The sequence below is a fragment of the Octopus bimaculoides genome, chromosome 28 (genome assembly GCF_001194135.2).
Source record: "Octopus bimaculoides isolate UCB-OBI-ISO-001 chromosome 28, ASM119413v2, whole genome shotgun sequence".
Taxonomy (NCBI): Eukaryota; Metazoa; Mollusca; class Cephalopoda; order Octopoda; family Octopodidae; genus Octopus; species Octopus bimaculoides.
Window position 1 is genome coordinate 16534631 of NC_069008.1, and position 18472 is coordinate 16553102.

An 18472-nucleotide genomic window follows, 5' to 3' on the forward strand; every position below is an offset into this window, starting at 1 on the left:
CCCCCACTTCCAAATTTCACTCATCCCTGACGAAAAATACTCCTCCATTAATGTTCTGACCGTGTCTACAGAATTCATATTTTCTCATCCAAATGATTTTGGAGACTGTGAAATAAACAATAATCAGACGGGACCAATGTCTGGTGGATATGGCAGTTGGGGCACCATTTCTCATTAAATCTGCCCCAGCCATTGGAATATCATACTTGATGTCTGTAGCCAAGCATTATCCTGATGGAAGAACACCTTTCATCTTCAAACCAAAGATGGTCATTTATCTTCAAGTGCTGGCTGCAAATGCTCCACCTGCTCACAGTAGATCTCCTTTGTTTTCATTTGGTTTGGGTTTAAAACTTCAAAGTGGACTAAACCTTTCATATCCTAGCAAACAGATAACAACATGATATGGCTACTCTCCTGTATAAGTATGTTGGTGCGCAGTGACTTGACTATTTCAAGGGAATGATTAACTATACATGTCAGTGAAATGGCTTCTCTCCTGTATGAATACGTTTGTGTCTAGTTAAGTTAGAGCTTGCAGAGAATGATTTACCACAGATATCACAGTGAAAGGGCTTCTCTCCTGTATGAATACGTATGTGTACAGTTAAGCTAGATATCTGAGAGAATGATTTCTCACAAATATCACACTGAAATGGTGTCTCGCCTGTATGAATACGTTCATGAACAGTTAAGTCAGTTCCGCGAGAGAACGATTTGTCACAGATATCACAGTGAAATGGCTTCTCCCCTGTATGTATACGCTTGTGTTCAGTTAAGCCAGATAACTGAGAGAATGATTTGCCACAGATATCACAGTGAAATGGCTTCTCCCTTGTATGAATACGTTTGTGTACAGTTAAGGCAGTTATCTGGGAGAATGAATTACCACAAATATCACATTGAAATGGCTTTTCCCCTGTATGACTACGTTTGTGTGCAGTTAAGACATTTCCATGAGAGAATGATTTACCACAAATATTACAGTGAAATGGCTTCTCTCCTGTATGATTACGTTTGTGTACAGTTAAGCTATACACTCGAGAGAATGATTTGCCACAGATATCACAGCAAAATGGCTTCTCTCCTGTATGAATACGTTTATGTGCAGTGAAGCCAGATAACTGAGTGAATGATTTACTACAAATATCACAGTGAAATGGCTTCTCTCCTGTGTGAATACGCCTGTGAGTAGTTAGATTACATTTCTGAGTGAAAGTCTTTTTACAGATATCACACTGATATGTTGATTGTGGTTTCTTTTGTGACATCTCTTCAGAATAAGAATATATTCTTCAACTATCTTAAATAATCAATTTGTCCATTATCTTACTTCAATCACTGCAACTTATGTCCTACAACTTATTCCTAACAAGTATTGCTATTGCTCTCTTTCCATCAACAGGAATCCTCCTTGATATCTGAAAATACTCTGAGATTCCTTTTAAAATTATCCAAGTTTAACTTCAGTACAAAATAATCTTGTAGATATTCCAAACATTGAAGAAGAGAAATGTTCTCAGTTGAGAAGAAATATTTCACTGGAATTCTCTGGTGTTCTTAAATCTCTTCTGTACAATATTTTCTTTCAGTCTTTAAAAGGTGATGAATATTGATGATGTCATCTGATGGAAATGATGCTTTGATGCCAATGTCATGTGATATTGTCTGAAATAAAAGAGAGAAACAACAATGTAAGATATAGAGGACACTTTGGAAAAAAGAGATTAAAAACAGTGGATCACTACTAACACCAATATCACCATTATGTTGGTTTGGGAATACAAATAAGATTTTTAAGACTGTGCCTCTCAAAACATGTGTATGTACATATATATGTGTGGGTGTAAGTATATATATATATATATGTATACTAGTGGGCCTCCCAGGTCAAGCATATTCATAACGCACATATTGACAGATATCGTAATGTCCATTTTCCTTACCATAAAAGTTGCTAAAAGGTATTTCAATATTGCATAACATAATTTTTAACATTTATTTACAATACATCCCCAAATTTCACTTTATCATAGCTTAACGTCCGCTTTCCCTGCTGTCGGGCGGCACTGGAATGGTGATTTTTACATGAAATCAGGTGGGGTACTCTTGTGTAGGTATGCCCTATCTGTGAAAAGCATTACAGTTAAATAGACAACGCGTCGATGTGCTAGAAATAAGAGCCAATACACCGTTAACTGCCTACCTCTTCCGTTTTTCGAAATAATAAGTGTATAGTTATCTGCAGAATGTCCAAATTAATTGAAAAGACATAAAAAAAATATTAATATTATTAATTTCCATTAGCGTTTTCAGTGGTCAACACAAACTTTGCATTTTATAAAGATATAGAAGATAGATATACATATATATAAAGGACCGGGAGATGTGAGGATCTGCTGTACGGCATAACTACAAGGTTTTACTCCCCAGACTTTAGGACGTAAGCTTCTCCTTTCTGGCGCCAGTGCCATATAAAAGACAAAAACACAACAAAAATAATTCAGAAAAATTGACAAAATGAAAACGTTATGAAAGGCGATATTTCACAGGAGAGGAAGCACTTGTGACACGAACCTGTATGCTTAAGCTCCACAACATTCGACTAGAATCTGCTGAAACCAGACATTATGAACGAGAAAGAAAGATAAAGTTCGAATTCCTGCTTCTTCGTGTGTCTTACTCCCCCATTTTCGTTCGCTTCACCGCTCCCAGACAGACACAAACTTCCTCAATCTTCACAGGCAGATATTGTATACATAGACTTACAGCCACCTATTACCACGAATTTGATATTTAGGACAGTAAAAGCGACAATAACCTGCATTTCTATATAATAATCTGTCTCGCTATATTGTTTCACATATAACAATGGATTGCGTCTTTTCGAAAAGACAGCAAAACGACGACTTGCAGGAGCAAATATCTTTGTTCCAATGTCATGTGTTTCCACTCGTTGAAGGGTTCACAAAATGACATTTCTATTTATTTACACACCTTATTACTGATTTATCATTATTCAAGTAAGCCTTTGTCAACTTACCGATCGTCACAGGGAATCGGTCAGTGCCCGATTAGCCGTAACATCGAAGTCATTAAGTGATGTATGTTGTACTCAGTATGAAGTTGTTTCCCCTTTATATCTCGTCTTCCCTTCTTCGGTCCCTGCGAGAGGAGGAAACAGGATTGCGAATTAAAACTTGGGGAAAGCGAAAAACTGTATAAAATGAAAAATCTAATAAATACGTGTCATTACGAAATGATTTGCACGGAAAAATCCATACATTTTACTCCATAATATTTTGTTAGATAAAAAAAAAAGCCGCTGTTCCCATCAATTCTATAATCAATACAATACTGTGGAGGCGCAATGACCCAGTGGTTAGGGCAGCGGACTCGCGGTTTCGATTCCCAGACCGGGTGTCATGGGTACACGTGTCTGTGGAGTGCTCAGCCACTTGCACGTTAATTTCACGAGCAGGCCGTTCCGTTGATCGGATCAACTGGAACCCTCGACGTCGTAAGCGACGGAGTGCCAACAACAACAACAATTATTTTTCCCTCTCGCGGGAAATGAAGGAAATACATAACATATAAAGGGGAACAACTTCATACCGAGTACGACTTTGATCGGGCATTGACTGATTCCATGCGAGGAACGGTGAGTTGACAAAGATTTATTTAAATAATAAATCTGTAATAGTGTGTGTAAATCATAGAATTGCTATGTGAACCCTTCGCTTACGACGTCGAGGGTTCCAGTTGATCCGATCGTGAAATTAACGTGCAAGTGGCTGAGCACTCCACAGACACGTGTACCCTTAACGTAGTTCTCGGGGATATTCAGCGTGACACAGTGTGACAAGGCTGACCCTTTGAATTACAGGCACAACAGAAACAGGAAGAAAGAGTGAGAGAAAGTTGTGGTGGAAGAGTACAGCAGGGTTCGCCACCATCCCCTGCCGGAGCCTCGTGGGGCTTTTAGGTGTTTTCGCTCAATAAACACTCATAACGCCCGGTCTGGGAATCGAAACCGCGAGTCCGCTGCCCAAACCACTGGGCCATTGCGCCACTACAGTAATTCTATAGAAGTAAATACACAACAATATTTGAACGAAAGATATTTGCATCCATCAGTCGTAATTTTGCTGACTTTTGCCTTCGGGGTAATATTTCTAGACTGAAATGTTGATATTTTCGAAAAGACGCAATCCATTCTTACTTGTGAAACGATATAATGAGACAGATTATTTTATATAACAGTTATTATCGCTTTTACTGCCCAAAATGTCAAATTCGTGTTGATATGGCGCTAGCGCTATAAGTTTGTATACACCCCTTCTCTTACATGTATTACAACTTCAACTAATATTTTCTATTCGTGAAGTGATATTTGCTGGTATATTGTAAGTAAATGTTAAAAATTATGTTTTGCATTGCTGAAATACCACCTTCTAACAACTTTTATTGTATGGAGAATGGGCAGTACGATATATGCCAAAATGTGCCATATAAATATGTTTGAAGCCAAGAAGCCTGCTAGTATACATACATGCATGCATACATACATGTATATACACGCACACTCACTCACAACGACATATACACATGTTTTAAGAGGCACAGTCTTTAAAAGCACATCGGTATTTCAAGAGCAACATAATGGTTATGTGGGTATTAGTAATGATCCACTGTTTTTAATCTCTTTTTTTCAAAGTGTCCTCTATATCTTAGACTGTTGTTTCTCTCTTTTATTTCAGAGAATATCACATGATGTTGGCATCAAAGCATTGTTTCCATCAGATAACATCGTTAATATTCATCACCTTTTCAAGTCTGACAGAAAATGTTATACAGAACAAATTTAATATCTACAAAATTATTTTGCACTGGAGTTAAACTTGGATAATTTTAAAAGGAATCTGAGTATTTTCAGACATTAAGAAGGATTACCGTTGATGGAAAGAGAAAAATAGTATTTGTTAGGAATAATCTGTACGACAAGAACAAAAACTGTATCCACTTACGTTGTGTTGATTGAAGTAAGATAAGAGACAGACGGACTATTTAAGATAGATGAATATAATTTTATTCTGAAGAGATGTCAAAACAGAAACCACAATCAACATATCAGTGTGATATCTGTAAAAAGACTTTCAATCAGAAATGTAGTCTACCGACTCACAGGCGTATTCATACAGGAGATAAACCATTTCACTGTGATATCTGTGGTAAATCATTCTCTCAAAAAGTTATCTTAGTTAAACACATTCGTATTCATACAGGGGAGAAGCCATTTCACTGTGATATTTGTGGTAAATCATTCTCGCAAAACGATTACTTGACCAAACACAAACGTGTTCATACAGGGGAGAAGCCATTTCGCTGTGATATTTGTGGTAATTCATTCTCTCAGGGAACTGCCTTAACAGTACACACGCGTATTCATACAGGAGAGAAGCCATTTCGCTGTGATATCTGTGGTAATTCATTCACTGCAAGTAGCAATTTGGCTGTACATAAACATATTCATACAGGGGAGAAGTCATTTCGCTGTGATTTCTGTGGTAAATCATTCTCGCAAAACGATCACTTGACTAAACACAAACGTGTTCATACAGGGGAGAAGCCATTTCGCTGTGAATTCTGTGGTAAATCATTCTTGCAAAAGAATCACTTGACCAAACACAAACGTGTTCATACAGGGGCGAAGCCATTTCGCTGTGATTTCTGTGGTAAATCATTCTTGCAAAACGATCACTTGACCAAACACAAACGTGTTCATACAGGGGAGAAGCCATTTCGCTGTGATATTTGTGGTAATTCATTCTCTCAGCGAACTGCCTTAACAGTACACACGCGTATTCATACAGGAGAGAAGCCATTTCGCTGTGATATCTGTGGTAATTCATTCACTGCAAGTAGCAGTTTGGCTGTACATAAACGTATTCATACAGGGGAGAAGTCATTTCACTGTGATTTCTGTGGTAAATCATTCTCGCAAAACGATCACTTGACCAAACACAAACGTGTTCATACAGGGGAGAAGCCATTTCGCTGTGATATTTGTGATAAATCATTCTCTCAAAAACGTAGCTTAACTAACCATATGTCTAACCATACAAAAGTCTGACTCTGTCATTCTCAAAATTCATTGCATCTTTAACTGGTTAAGGTGTCTCTTATTTTCGAAATGTTGTCCTTTAATTAAGTACATCATGTTACCTTACCCTCTGGTCACACAGTCATCCTCCCAACCTTCTTTACCATGTTTGTACATTTTAAAATGAACTTTATCTCTGACTTCAAAATGTTTTGTAATATTTCTTGTATTACCTTCAAATGTTTTTTTCATCTTTGCTTCATATGTATGTTATCCTGGCAATAATTTATCGAAGATCGATTTTATTTTATGCACAAACATGAACTCTGCTGGTGACTTCCCTGCATTAAGTATTTGGATTTCATTAGTGCTACCTCATTATCTCACTTGATCCTATCTTTTCTTAGAGCCCTTTTAAACGTGTCGATGAATCTCTGTGCCTACCCATTTGACCTCGGGTGGTAGTACAGGGTAAACATGTTCTTTATGGCATGTATTTTGCAGAAATTTCTTAATTCATATCGTGTGAATTGTGTTCCATTATGTGAAACTAACGTGTCTGGAACACCGTATCAAGCAAATAACTCGAGTAGGGACTTTGTTTTTGTCTCTGGATAAAATTTACATAACTGTAAATGAATGCATTTTTTGTCCATTAATTTCTCAGAAATGCAAACAAGATTTTCAGTCAGCATGCAAAAACTACATCAAATCTACAGGTTTTGAAAATAATCTGGTGAAAATTTGAAAAATACTTGCAATGTTTGAAATTGATTTATTGAGAATTTAATGAGATCCCAATAATGATCAATTTAAGGTAGCATGGTATACGACTGTCTTGATATCAATATGCCATGGCGTGTTGGGTCACAACCTCTCCAACTGGAAAATGTTGATGCACGCAATAAACATCTTAAATAATGTGGTTCTCCTACTTTTGCTGTGACAACATAAACATGACAGAGTGTTTCTTTTTTGAAAACATTCAAATGGCCTTCGATTTTTTTGCCTTGCTTTCTTCTTTGCTGTTCTTTGTTCCTACTGTTCCAAGCAAAATACATGGGTGCTTCAGCTTAAAATACTGTTTCTAACAAAGTCATTGTTCGTTTTCATATGTCATGCATTGACAGCCATATATATCCTCATTATTTCTGAGCAATATTCTTTGTTCATCTGGTAGATGAAATTTCAGTCTTACTATTCCAGATACTCTTTCATGAACTGAAAATCCTAAAATGGATGCAACAGCTTCAGATTATCCAATATACCTACCCCTTAGATGTCGACTAATTTCATTATCATTATTTGAACAGCAGCTGAGCCATTCCCTTTCAGTGTGTACTTGATGATATACTTATTTTACCTCACTCTGGCAAAGATTTCAACATTGCAGTGGCATTTGAATGCTCTTAAAAGAGTTTCATTATAAGATACAACCCATTTGTTGTTTGTTTTTCTATTCTTGTGTGATTTCAACTCCTCCCATTGCAACTGATCTTCATTTGTAAAGAGATAATCTTTTTTTCTGCCTTTTGATTAAGATGGTAAAGATTACTATTTTATTTTAAATAAAATCTTAAAATTACCCCTAAAGAGTGAAAAAATTCAAATATCTGTGGTTCAAAAACTATCTAAAAAAAATATAGGGTGAACTTCTCTTTCAGCCTACAGCGCTCAAAAGTTATGTAAATGTTTCAGGGAAGAAAATAGAAAGTAAGGGAAAAAGAATGGACAGTGATGACTCCTTGAAGTATTGGAATTTTCAACTTCACTGTTTTTCTGTATTCCTGGTAGCCTACTGTTCATCTTCGTCATTAGCTTCATCTGGTGAAGTCTGCAACATGTTCTTCATCTCTCATTTATTCATCAAGAAATTATCGTTATTCTTCTGTCTAATTCGTTATAAATCTTTCCATTTGCTTTTCCTCATCCATTATGAATCTGAAAGGAAAGAAGACATAACTATCAAAGAACAAAAAAAAAAAAACTATGTTAGTCGGTTGACAATAATATATAATTTTATTCGAGAAATAATCAGCCTTTCAGATAGGAAAATAAGTAAAATAACAACAAGAAAGAGAAAGAAACAAAAAAATGTGCCTGTCGATAAGTAGTACAGTGAATGGTATGGTGGGGGTATGCACAACCCCAGATGCAAATAACACGTGTGTACATTTCTCATCACTCTGCAATTAACTGAGTGGATTTGGGCATTAAACTCAGTGGTGTGTGTCAAGAGATTACATGCATGGGTAGCACTGTCACTGCTGCCAGATGCAAGATCCACGCACACAAAAATCCCTAGGGTATGAGATACACCACCGCTGGACCAACACCGGAGATTAAGGCATATGTCTAAGATAGCATTAATTTTTTTTTCTTTTCTTTTTAACCACATACGTTTGTTGATGTAAACAGAGCATTAAGCCACGAGAATTTTATGAACAATCTAAGCTTAGAAACACTAAGAGAAACTTTGAACATCAAATATGTACCACGCTTTTGATTCCAACACGCCCTAAATCGCCCTGGCTCTGTAGTACAAAAGTCTTGTTTTTTTATTCTTCCACAAAAATCTTAATCACAATTTATGGTCGTAACACTAGCTTAATGATAAGTAAGTTATTTTACTAAATTCTTTATTATATGTAAAATTAACTGAAAGAAACACGGAGTATCTCAACAGAAACATGGTAACAAAAGGGACGAAGTTGTGAATATTATATTGATTATAGAAATGATAGGAAACGGCCGCTTCTATATCTGACAAAATATTACGGAGTAAAAAGTAAAGGAATTATGTTAATTTGATTTTTATTCAATTGCAACAGGATTTCTACATATAAATTATTTCATATTTACACATATTTATGTGATTTTCCGTTTTAGATACTTTTTCACTTATAATTAGCAACCCTGTTTCTCCCTCTTGCGGGGAATGAAGGAAATACATGAGATATAAAGGGGAACAACTTCGTACCGAGTACAATGTACATCATTTAACGACTTCGATGTAATTGTTAATCGGACACTGACTGATTCCATGTGACGAACGGTAAGTCGACAAAGATTTACTTGAATAATAAATAAATCTGTAATAATGTGTGTAAATAATAGAATTGTTCTCATGTGAACCCGTCAACGATACAGTAATTGTATACAAGTCAAATCACATAACAACATTGGAACAAAGTCGTCGTCTTCCTGTCTTTTACCTAATACTTCCAAACTGAAATTTTGGTCGGTTATTTTCGAAAAGACGCAATTCATTGTTGGGGCGAATGCACTTTCACACCACTCCTTGAAAATGCATTTTTTTTTTCGGATTCCTACGCTTTAGATATCGGAGATAACGAATATGCAAAAAAAATTTTTTTTCAACACCCTCCCCCAATTTAAATTTTTGATTTTGTTTACTTTAAAGAGATCGTAGCGAATTGACGAACATCTGCAAATCGAAATTAAATACAAACAAAAACATTAAAGTGAAAAAAGTTAGCGTTTTATTTGTTTGCCTTAAATAATCGTAAATAATAATTTAATGTTTAATAATTAATGTCATAAAGTTTAATAAGGGGCTCAAATTTCTCCCCCTCAATTTTAAATTTTGAACTTTTTCATCCATTTATTTATTTATCTGTCTATCAATTTATCCCTGTCCGTTTATTCATAAAATATATTTGTCAACTATTTTGGCGATCCAAAAGAAGACGGTGTTACTGTTGTTTTTAGCCCCAGGAAGACATCTATCTCTTTATACACATATCTATATGCTTATTATATTTAAGTTTCAAAACGTGCTTTTTGGCATATTCGGAATCTCCGTCATCGAAAACATGGGGGGAAAAAAATTTCGAAAAAATTCAAAATTTTAAGAGGGAAGTCTCATTTTTTTGCATATTCGTAATCTCCGACATCTAAAACGTATGGATCCGAAAAATTTTTTTCGAGAAAGTGCATTTTACAAGGAGAGGTATGAAACTGCACTTTTACTGCCGTAAATGTCAAATCCGTGTTAATAGAGCGCTATAAGTTAATATGTGTCTGTCTGGGAGGGCTGAAGTGACACGAAGAAGCGGGAGAATTGAACTTTCTCTTTCTGTATTGTTCATAGATAGTTAACGTCTGGTTTCTGTAGACTCTGGCCGAATGTTGAGAAGCTTAAGCATACAGGATCGTGCCATAAATGCTTCCTATCCAACGAAATTCTGGTTTAAGTGCCCCATGTCACCTTTCTACTGAATACACGTCACTTATTGCTTAAAAATTACCCAAATACGACAACTTTAACACGAAATAACTTCTAAAATAGGAAAGTTTGTCAGAAATGTTGAAAGTAAACTGTTTTTCAGCATGAGAAATTACGCCAGATTACGAAGTTTCAAACTGTTAAAAAATAATAATTTAAAAATCTGTGAGCGAAACTGAACAGATCCAAAATTATTTTATGCAATATTGAAATACCTTTTCACAACTTTTATCCTAAGTAAAATGGACATTATGAAAATGTTTGAGACGGGAGGCCTGCTAGTATACATATATATTTACACCTACACATACATATGTACATACACATGCTTTGAGAAGCACAGTCTTTAAAATCATGTTGTTATTCCCAAACCAACATAGTGATGATGTGGGTGTTAGTAGTGATCAACTGTTTTTAATCTGTCTTTTTCAAAGTGTCCTCTCTATCTTAGACTGTTGTTTCTCTCTTTTATTTCAGAGAATATCACATGACATTGGCATAAAAACATCATTTCCATCAGATAACATCATTAATATTCAACACCTTTTAAAGATTGACAGAAAATATTGTACAGAAGAGATTTAATAACTCCAGAGAATTCCAGTGAAATATTTCTTCTCAACTGAGATTGATAGCAACATTTCTCTTCAGTTATCAAGAAGAATTACAGTTGATGAAAATAAAGCAGTAGAAATATTTATTAGGAATAAGCTGTCGGGGAAGAACAAAAATTGTATCCACATATGTTGTGGTGATCGGAGTAAGATAAGGGACAAACAGATTATTAAAAATAGTTGAAGAATATATATTTATTCTGAAGAGATGTCACAAGAGAAACCACAATCATATCACTGTGACATCTGTAAAAAGACTTTCACTCATAAATGTAATCTAACGACTCACAGACGTATTCATACAGGAGAGAAGCCATTTCACTGTGAAAGCTGTGGTAAATCGTTCTCTACAAGCAGTTACTTAACTACTCACAATCGTATTCATACAGGAGAGAAGCCATTTCATTGTAATATCTGTGGTAAATTATTCACTGCACGCAATGATTTAACTAAACACAGACGCATTCATACAGGGGAGAAGCCATTTTTCTGTGACGTCTGTGGGAGATCATTCTCCAGAAATAGCAGCTTAACAACTCACAAACGTATTCACACAGGGAAGAAGCCATTTCCCTGTGATGTCTGTGGTAAATCATTCGCTGCAAACAATAGGTTAACTAAACACAAGTTTATTCACACAGGAGAGAAGCCCTTTCACTGTAATATCTGTGATAAATTATTCTCTACAAGCAGTGATTTAACTCAACACATACGCATTCATACAGGAGAGAAACCATTTCGCTGTAATATCTGTGGTAAATTTCTCAGTACAAGCAGTTCTTTAACTGAACACATACGTATTCATACAGGAGAGAAGCCATTTCGTTGTAATGTCTGCGGTAAATTATTCTCTGCAAGCAGTACTTTAACTAAACACAGACACATTCATACAGGAGAGAAGCCATTTTGCTGTGATATCTGCGGTAAATCATTCTCTTACTACAGTATCTTAACTGTACATGAACGTATTCACACAGGGGAGAAGCCATTTCACTGTGATATCTGTGGTGAATCATTCTCTCTAAACAAAAGTTTAACTAGACATATATCTATTCATAAAAAAAGTATGACTATGTCATAGTCAAAACTCATTGCATTTCTAAACAACCAACTATAGCGTGCAGCAGAAAGGTTGCCCCAATTTCAATGGTTAATAAAAAAACGAACACATTAAGATGCATGCAAAAACTTTGTATTTCTATGAAGTTCATTAACCCTTTCGTTACCAACCTGGCTGAAACTGACTCTGCCTCTGAGTACAAATGTTTTGTTTTCATAAACTTTGAATTAAAATCCTCCACCAAACCTTAGTCACAATTTATGTTCCTAACACTAGCTGAGTAATAACTAAATTATTTTTTTACTAAATTCTTTGTTATATTTAAAGTAATTGAAAGAAACACAGAGCATCTCAACAGAAATACAGTAACGAAAGGGTTAAATCACAATGGCATTTAATGTAACCTTGAAATCGGGGCAGCCTTTCTGCTGCACCCTTTATCAAACAAATGTTTTCCAGATAAATCACAAGTTACTCCTGTGGTCTTCACAATAATCTGTGAAGCCTTCACTTGAATCATACTTATGGTTCTGTTTTTGAGGTACTCTTTTCTGACTACATTCTCTGTTTGTAGTCTCTTACAACATGCACAGATATGATTTGTTTAGATCCAGTTTTATTCTAGTTTATACTGTCAAAATTGATTCTTAAAGGCTTTGTCTTATGAAACCTTAAATAAAATTATCTTATAAACCATGAATATATTCACATGTGACTAAAAATGTAGCATTATATAAGAGCATACACCCAAGTCTCTCCATATACTCTTTTACTTGTTTCGGTCATTTGACTGTAGCCATGCTGGAGTACCGCCTTTAGTCGAGCAAATTGACCCCAGGACTTATTCTTTGTAAGCCTAGTACTTATTCTATCAGTCTCTTTTGCTGAACCGCTAAGTGACGGGGACATAAACACACCAGCATCGGTTGTCAAGCAATACTAGGGGGACAAACACACACACACATACATATATACAACGGTCTTCTTTCAGTTTCCGTCTACCAAATCCACTCACAAGGCTTTGGTCGGCCTGAGGCTATAGTAGAAGACACTTGCCCAAGATGCCACGCAGTGGGACTGAACCCAGAACCATGGGGTTGGTAAGCAAGCTACTTACCACACAGCCACTCCTGGGGAGATAGCTTAGCACTGATGTTATTTATTACTAGGCTGCATAGTAAAGGAATTTGATTTCCCATCACACAGTTTGATGTTCAATCCCATTGCATAGCACAGTGAAAAGTGTCACCTTGTATCCCTAGGGTTGAGCAAAGCCATCTGAGTGGACACTGTCTGAATATCAGTTGCGTGTGTATGTATATAAAAGGAGCATTCCATTGGCTACGACAAACGTCCCAGCTGATCCGATCAACAGAACAGCTTGCTTGTGAAATTAACGTGCAAGGGGCTGAGTGCTCCACAGACACACGTACCCTTAATGTAGTTCTGAGGGAGATTCAGTGTGACAAGGCTGACCCTTTTGAATTACAGGTACTACTCATTTTTGCCAGCTGAATGGACTGGAGCAACGTGAAATAAAGTGTCTTGCTCAAGGACACAACGCGTCGCCGGGAATTGAACTCACGACCTTACGATCATGAGTGGAATGTATGACAATACCAATAAGGGTCTGTGTGAAGAGATGACATGGGAAAATATATGAGTCGTGGCATCGCTACCCTGTTGTTGGACAAAGATCAGAAGGAAAAAGTTTAAAAATTCAAAGCTGGATTTAAAATGTGGGAAGTTGAACTAGACAATGAAAAGTTACCATGGAATATGGATTCCATGCAATTACTAAAGGAATACGGTTTTGACATCTTGGAAGGCACCAAGTACAAAAAGAAAAAAATGAAGTAACTCAGAGACAACTTCATATTGTCGTTCATTGTAACATACGCTTTTGTTTATTTTACTTCTTTCATTGTTTTTTTAATTTGTTATATGTCCCCACATGTCCTTGTATTGTCCCCTCTATGTCGGCCCCTTGTGGGCAATAAAACATCAACTTATTCTTAGTGCAACTTTTGAAGAGTGCAGTTCAGTTTTAACATTTCTTTCCGAAGCTATAATGGAAGTGAGAAAGGAGCATATTCAGCATTATAAGTTCAATAAAGACAACAGCAACGGAAAGTGCAAGGAATTTTAGTTTTTCTTCGGAAGTGTCATTTTATTTAGCAATAATTATTTTAATTCACCCCGCCTCCCTTTTTTTTTCCCCCCATACAATTTAACATATTTTAGATTTGGCATTTTTTTTTTTCAGGAACTGAATGTTTTCTTTTTCTCTCACTTGTATTTTTCATCTTTATTAATTACTACGTTGCCATAATTATCCTTAACATTTCCATTATTATTGAGAATATATTTAATTTTACCCTTATAAACTGCATTTTTGAGTGCTACATTATATCTTTATTATCTCCTCCATCAAATTGCAATAAGATGTGATCTCACAACCTCTGAATATAGCCTTGGGCTTTACTTTTTACCTTGTATCCTTACCATTGTGGACTCACTGACTCTCTGGTGAAGCTTTGCAGTTCAGTTTTTATATGATATGTCAACTTTAGCATACTGGATCCCCAAAATGGAAACAGCTGTAAGAGTGGAGTTGTATTTATTCCTATGATTATAGTAAATAAATCTTACTGATGCTTGTCAATCGAATCTCTTCTCCATTGTCTTCCTTGCCTTATATATATATATATATATTTTTTTTTTTTATAGTTTCAGCTTAGAGCTGTGGCCATGCTGATGCACTGCCGTGAAAAATTTTAGTAAAACCCCTTAATGCAGGCCCTGGGTAGGATTGAACCCTGCTCTGGATGTTCAATGTGGCTGTCTAATTATGTCTCTACCCACAAGACCACCAAGACACCCGGGAGAATTTACGTAAAAAACAACAGACGAAGACAGGTGGTGTAAATAACAAATGGATGTATTAGTTTAACGCTCGGGAATAGAGAAAGTCTTTGACGTTTCGAGCTACGCTCTTCAACAGAAAGAAATAAGGAGAGAAAAGAAATGTGTGTAGTGGTCAGCGATCTATATCTATATATATATGACAGGCTTCTTTCAGTTTCCATCAACCAAATTCCCTCACAAGACTTTGGTTGGCCCAAGTCTATAGCAGTAGACACGTGCCATGGTTCCACACAGTAGGACTGAACCCAGAACCATGTTGTTGATAAGCAGGCTACTTACCACACTGCCACTCTTGTTTTACTATATCAAGAAATGCAGGAGCAGCCACAGTGACAAAACCAGCTGCAGCATTTGATCCTCATAAAAGGAGAGAGAGAGGTTGTTAAAAAAAAACTTGCTATCTTCATCAGTACTGCCTGACTAGACCCCTGTGCCAGTGGCACATAAAAACACCCACTACACTCTCAGAGTGGTTGGTGTCAGGAAGGGCATCCAGCTGTAGAAACTCTGCCAGATCAGATTGGAGCCTGGTGCAGCCTTCTGGTTTGCCAGTTCTCAGTCAAACCGTCCAACCCATGCCAGCAGGGAAACCGGACGTTAAACGATGATGACGGATAGGTGTCCTCACCTTGTTGTTACCACATTTCGGCTAATGTACTCTCTGGCCTTCATCAGATATTCTGGTGGAATTTCGAACCTAATCCTTCCACCAGAACACCTGATGAAAACTGGAGAGTAAATCAGCCGAAACGTTGTGGTAACAACAAACAAGATCAGGACAAATATTCGTCCATTGTAGATGCACATAATTCCTCATTTCAAAAATATAGAATAGTGTTTCTAATCTTCAATCATCAACTACAGTCATTGATGTTGGGAATGACGAAAAGATCTCTAAAGTAACGTTACTGGACACGGTACGTAACTCAGAGATCAGAGAGTCTCTCCAGGTGGAGCCATTACTCATCTGCATAGAGAAGTCACAGCTCTGACACAACAGATATGTGATTAGAATTTTACAGGAAAGAATCACACACACAATGCATTCTTCAAACAGAGCTAACTGGCAGGAGACTCAGTGGTAGGCCATGAATGCGATGGTTGATTGATAAACATCATATTTGTCAGTCACGTGTGAGAACCCAACTGGAAACTGTAATGAATGCTGTTTCTGATAGATCTGCATAGAGGAGGGTTCTAATCCAATGACGCCCACACGGGAAGAGTGGATGGAGGAAATGGATGGATTTCTATGTAAAAGAAGGAAACTTGTTTAGTCTATTGAAAGAGACACTAGCAGGAATTGTTTTTTCTGCAGAAAATAATTTTATGTATCAGTCAGGCTTTTGTTAAAGAATATCATGATTGAAACTGTTTTCTGTTCCCTTATATATCATTACATCATCTCTTCTGTGTGAATGTGTATATAAAATATTTTTATTTATGGTAACATAAGACAAAGATCTGGCACCCATGCCAACGTCGTCTCCTTCATTGGACACGAAACTCAGCTTGCGAAGACTTATTGGGGCAAGTGAAAGCGAAATCGGGATGGCACCTGTGCCCAGCGTTGCCTTTCTGGCACTTGTGCCCACGGCATGTGTAATGACTTTTGAGCGAGATCGTTGCCAGTGCCCCTGGACTGGCTCCTGTGCGGGTGGAACATAAAATACACCATTTGAGTGTGGCCATTGCCAGTACCGCCTGACTGGCCTTGTGCAGGTGGCACATAAAAGCACCCACTACACTCTCTGAGTGGTTGGCGTTAGGAAGGGCATCCAGCTGTAGAAACTCTGCCAGTTCAGATTGGAGCCTGGTGTAGCCATCTGGTTCGCCAGTCCTCAGTCAAATCGTCCAACCCATGCTAGCATGGAAAGCAGACGTTAAACGATGATGATGATGATGCAAATAGATTGCCATATCCGTGTATGTTGTAAGGGAATGCTAAAAGGGCTATAAACAGAGAAAGTGGCCAGAAAATAGTGCCTCACAGAAATAAACATGTTAAGTATAATTTACGTCAAAAATTCATGGATTACTGTAAAATCCACAGAACTAACCCATGATTTATTAGAGGAAATGACAAAAAAAAATGCTGATGGTAGTTGTGAGATGTAATGAATTTTAGCAATGATAGTCACACCTTTATGTGGATAGACACATGTTTAGTTAAGGTACTGTTTTCAGAGAATGATTTACCACAGACATGACAATGATATGGCTTCTCTCCTGTATGAATACGCTTGTGTGAAGTTACATGGTTACTCCGAGAGAATGTTTTACCACAGATATCACAGTGATATGGCTTTTCTCCTGTATGAATACGTTTGTGACCAGTTAAATTGCTATTTCGAGAGAATGATTTACCACAGATATCACAGTGAAATGGCTTTTCTCCTGTATGAATACGTTTGTGTGTTGTTAAGTGCATTGCAACAGAAAATGATTTGCCACATGTATCACAGCGAAATGTATTCTCTCCAGTGTGAATACGTTTGTGTACGGTTAAATAACTATGTCGAGAGAATGATTTATTACAGATATCACAGTGATATGGTTTCACCCCAGTATGAATCAGTTTGTGAGTTGTTAAGTGACTAATTTGAGAGAATGATCTACCACAGATGTCACAGGGAAATGGTTTCTCTCCTGTATGAATACGTACATGATCAGTTAATCTGCAACTTCGAGAGAATGATTGTCCACAGACATCACAGTGAAATGGCCTCTCTCCTGTATGAATACGTTTGTGATTAATGAAGATATTATTGTAAGAGAATGATTTGCCACAGATGTCACAATGATATGGCTTCTTCCCTGTATGGATACGTCTGTGAGTATTTAGATTACGTTTCTCAGTGAAAGACTTTTTACAGATATCACATTGAAAAGCTGATTGTGGTTTCTCTTGTGACATCTCTTCAGAATAAAAATATATTCTTCAACTAACTTAAATAGTCCGTTTGTCCATTATCCTTTTTCAATCAATACAACATATATGGATACAGTTTTTGTTTTTCTCCTACAACTTATTCCAAACAAATACTGCTACAGCTTCCTTTCCATCAAATACAATCCTTTTTGATATCTGAAAATACTCTGAGATTCCTTTTAAAATTATCCAAGTTCAACTTCAGTACAAAATAATCTTGTCAACATTCCAAACATTTCACAAGAGAAATGTTGCTATCAATCTCAGTTGAGAAGAAATATTTCACTGGAATTCTCTGGAGTTATTAAATCTGTTTTGTGCAATATTTTCTTTCAGTCTTTAAAAGGTGGTGAATATTGATGATGTTATCTGATGGAAACAATGCTTTGGTGCCAATGTCATGTGATATTCTGAAATAAAAGAGAGAAACAACAGTCTAAGATATAGAGGAGATTTTGACAGCAAAGATAAAAAAGTGGGTCACAACTAACACCAATACAACTATGTTGGATTTGGAAACTAATATAATTTTAGAGACTGTACTTCTTGAAACATCTCTATGTATATGTATACATACATATATATA

General features: G+C 36.6%; 4 protein-coding genes across 7 annotated transcripts in view; 2 read left to right on the forward strand and 2 right to left on the reverse strand.

Annotated features, from left to right (window-relative positions):
• Window positions 1–6: 6 nt before the first annotated feature.
• On the reverse strand, window positions 7–5149 carry LOC128251125 (zinc finger protein 253-like). 3 transcript variants are annotated; one of them, XM_052977565.1, is made up of 3 exons: window positions 5028–5149; window positions 3044–3165; window positions 7–1668 (listed from the first exon to the last, which is right to left on the reverse strand). In XM_052977565.1, exon 3 carries the CDS (start codon window positions 1269–1271, stop codon window positions 480–482), a length of 792 nt encoding a protein of 263 aa, XP_052833525.1. In that variant the 5' UTR covers window positions 1272–1668; window positions 3044–3165; window positions 5028–5149; the 3' UTR covers window positions 7–479. The 3 variants fall into 3 exon arrangements, with proteins under 3 accessions (XP_052833525.1, XP_052833526.1, XP_052833527.1); XM_052977566.1 differs by lacking the exon at window positions 5028–5149 and adding an exon at window positions 3285–3549; XM_052977567.1 differs by lacking the exons at window positions 3044–3165; window positions 5028–5149 and adding an exon at window positions 2578–3021.
• LOC128251122 (zinc finger protein ZFP2-like) lies at window positions 5102–7689 on the forward strand. Its single transcript, XM_052977553.1, has one exon. The coding sequence runs from the start codon at window positions 5102–5104 to the stop codon at window positions 6131–6133; it is 1032 nt and encodes a 343-aa protein (XP_052833513.1). The 3' UTR covers window positions 6134–7689.
• A 349-nt stretch (window positions 7690–8038) lies between these two features.
• On the forward strand, window positions 8039–14696 carry LOC106883486 (zinc finger protein 724). Its single transcript, XM_052977558.1, has 2 exons — window positions 8039–9158; window positions 10830–14696. The coding sequence occupies exon 2, from the start codon at window positions 11175–11177 to the stop codon at window positions 12045–12047; it is 873 nt and encodes a 290-aa protein (XP_052833518.1). The 5' UTR covers window positions 8039–9158; window positions 10830–11174; the 3' UTR covers window positions 12048–14696.
• Window positions 13896–18472, reverse strand: part of LOC106883478 (zinc finger protein 492) — a 10303-nt gene continuing 5726 nt past the window's right edge. For both annotated transcript variants that reach the window (XM_014934503.2, XM_052977568.1), the window contains exon 2: window positions 13896–18296. In XM_014934503.2, coding sequence (XP_014789989.2) covers window positions 17092–17871 — 780 coding nt within the window. In that variant the 5' untranslated portion in view covers window positions 17872–18296 and the 3' untranslated portion in view covers window positions 13896–17091. The remainder of the gene's footprint in view (window positions 18297–18472) is intronic.

What these genes read in the sequence shown, in the direction of transcription:
- LOC106883486 (XM_052977558.1), top strand. Translation starts at nt 11,175, where the DNA reads ATGTCACAAGAGAAACCACAATCATATCACTGTGACATCTGTAAAAAG.
- LOC128251125 (XM_052977565.1), bottom strand. Translation starts at nt 1,271, where the DNA reads ATGTCACAAAAGAAACCACAATCAACATATCAGTGTGATATCTGTAAA.
- LOC128251122 (XM_052977553.1), top strand. Translation starts at nt 5,102, where the DNA reads ATGTCAAAACAGAAACCACAATCAACATATCAGTGTGATATCTGTAAA.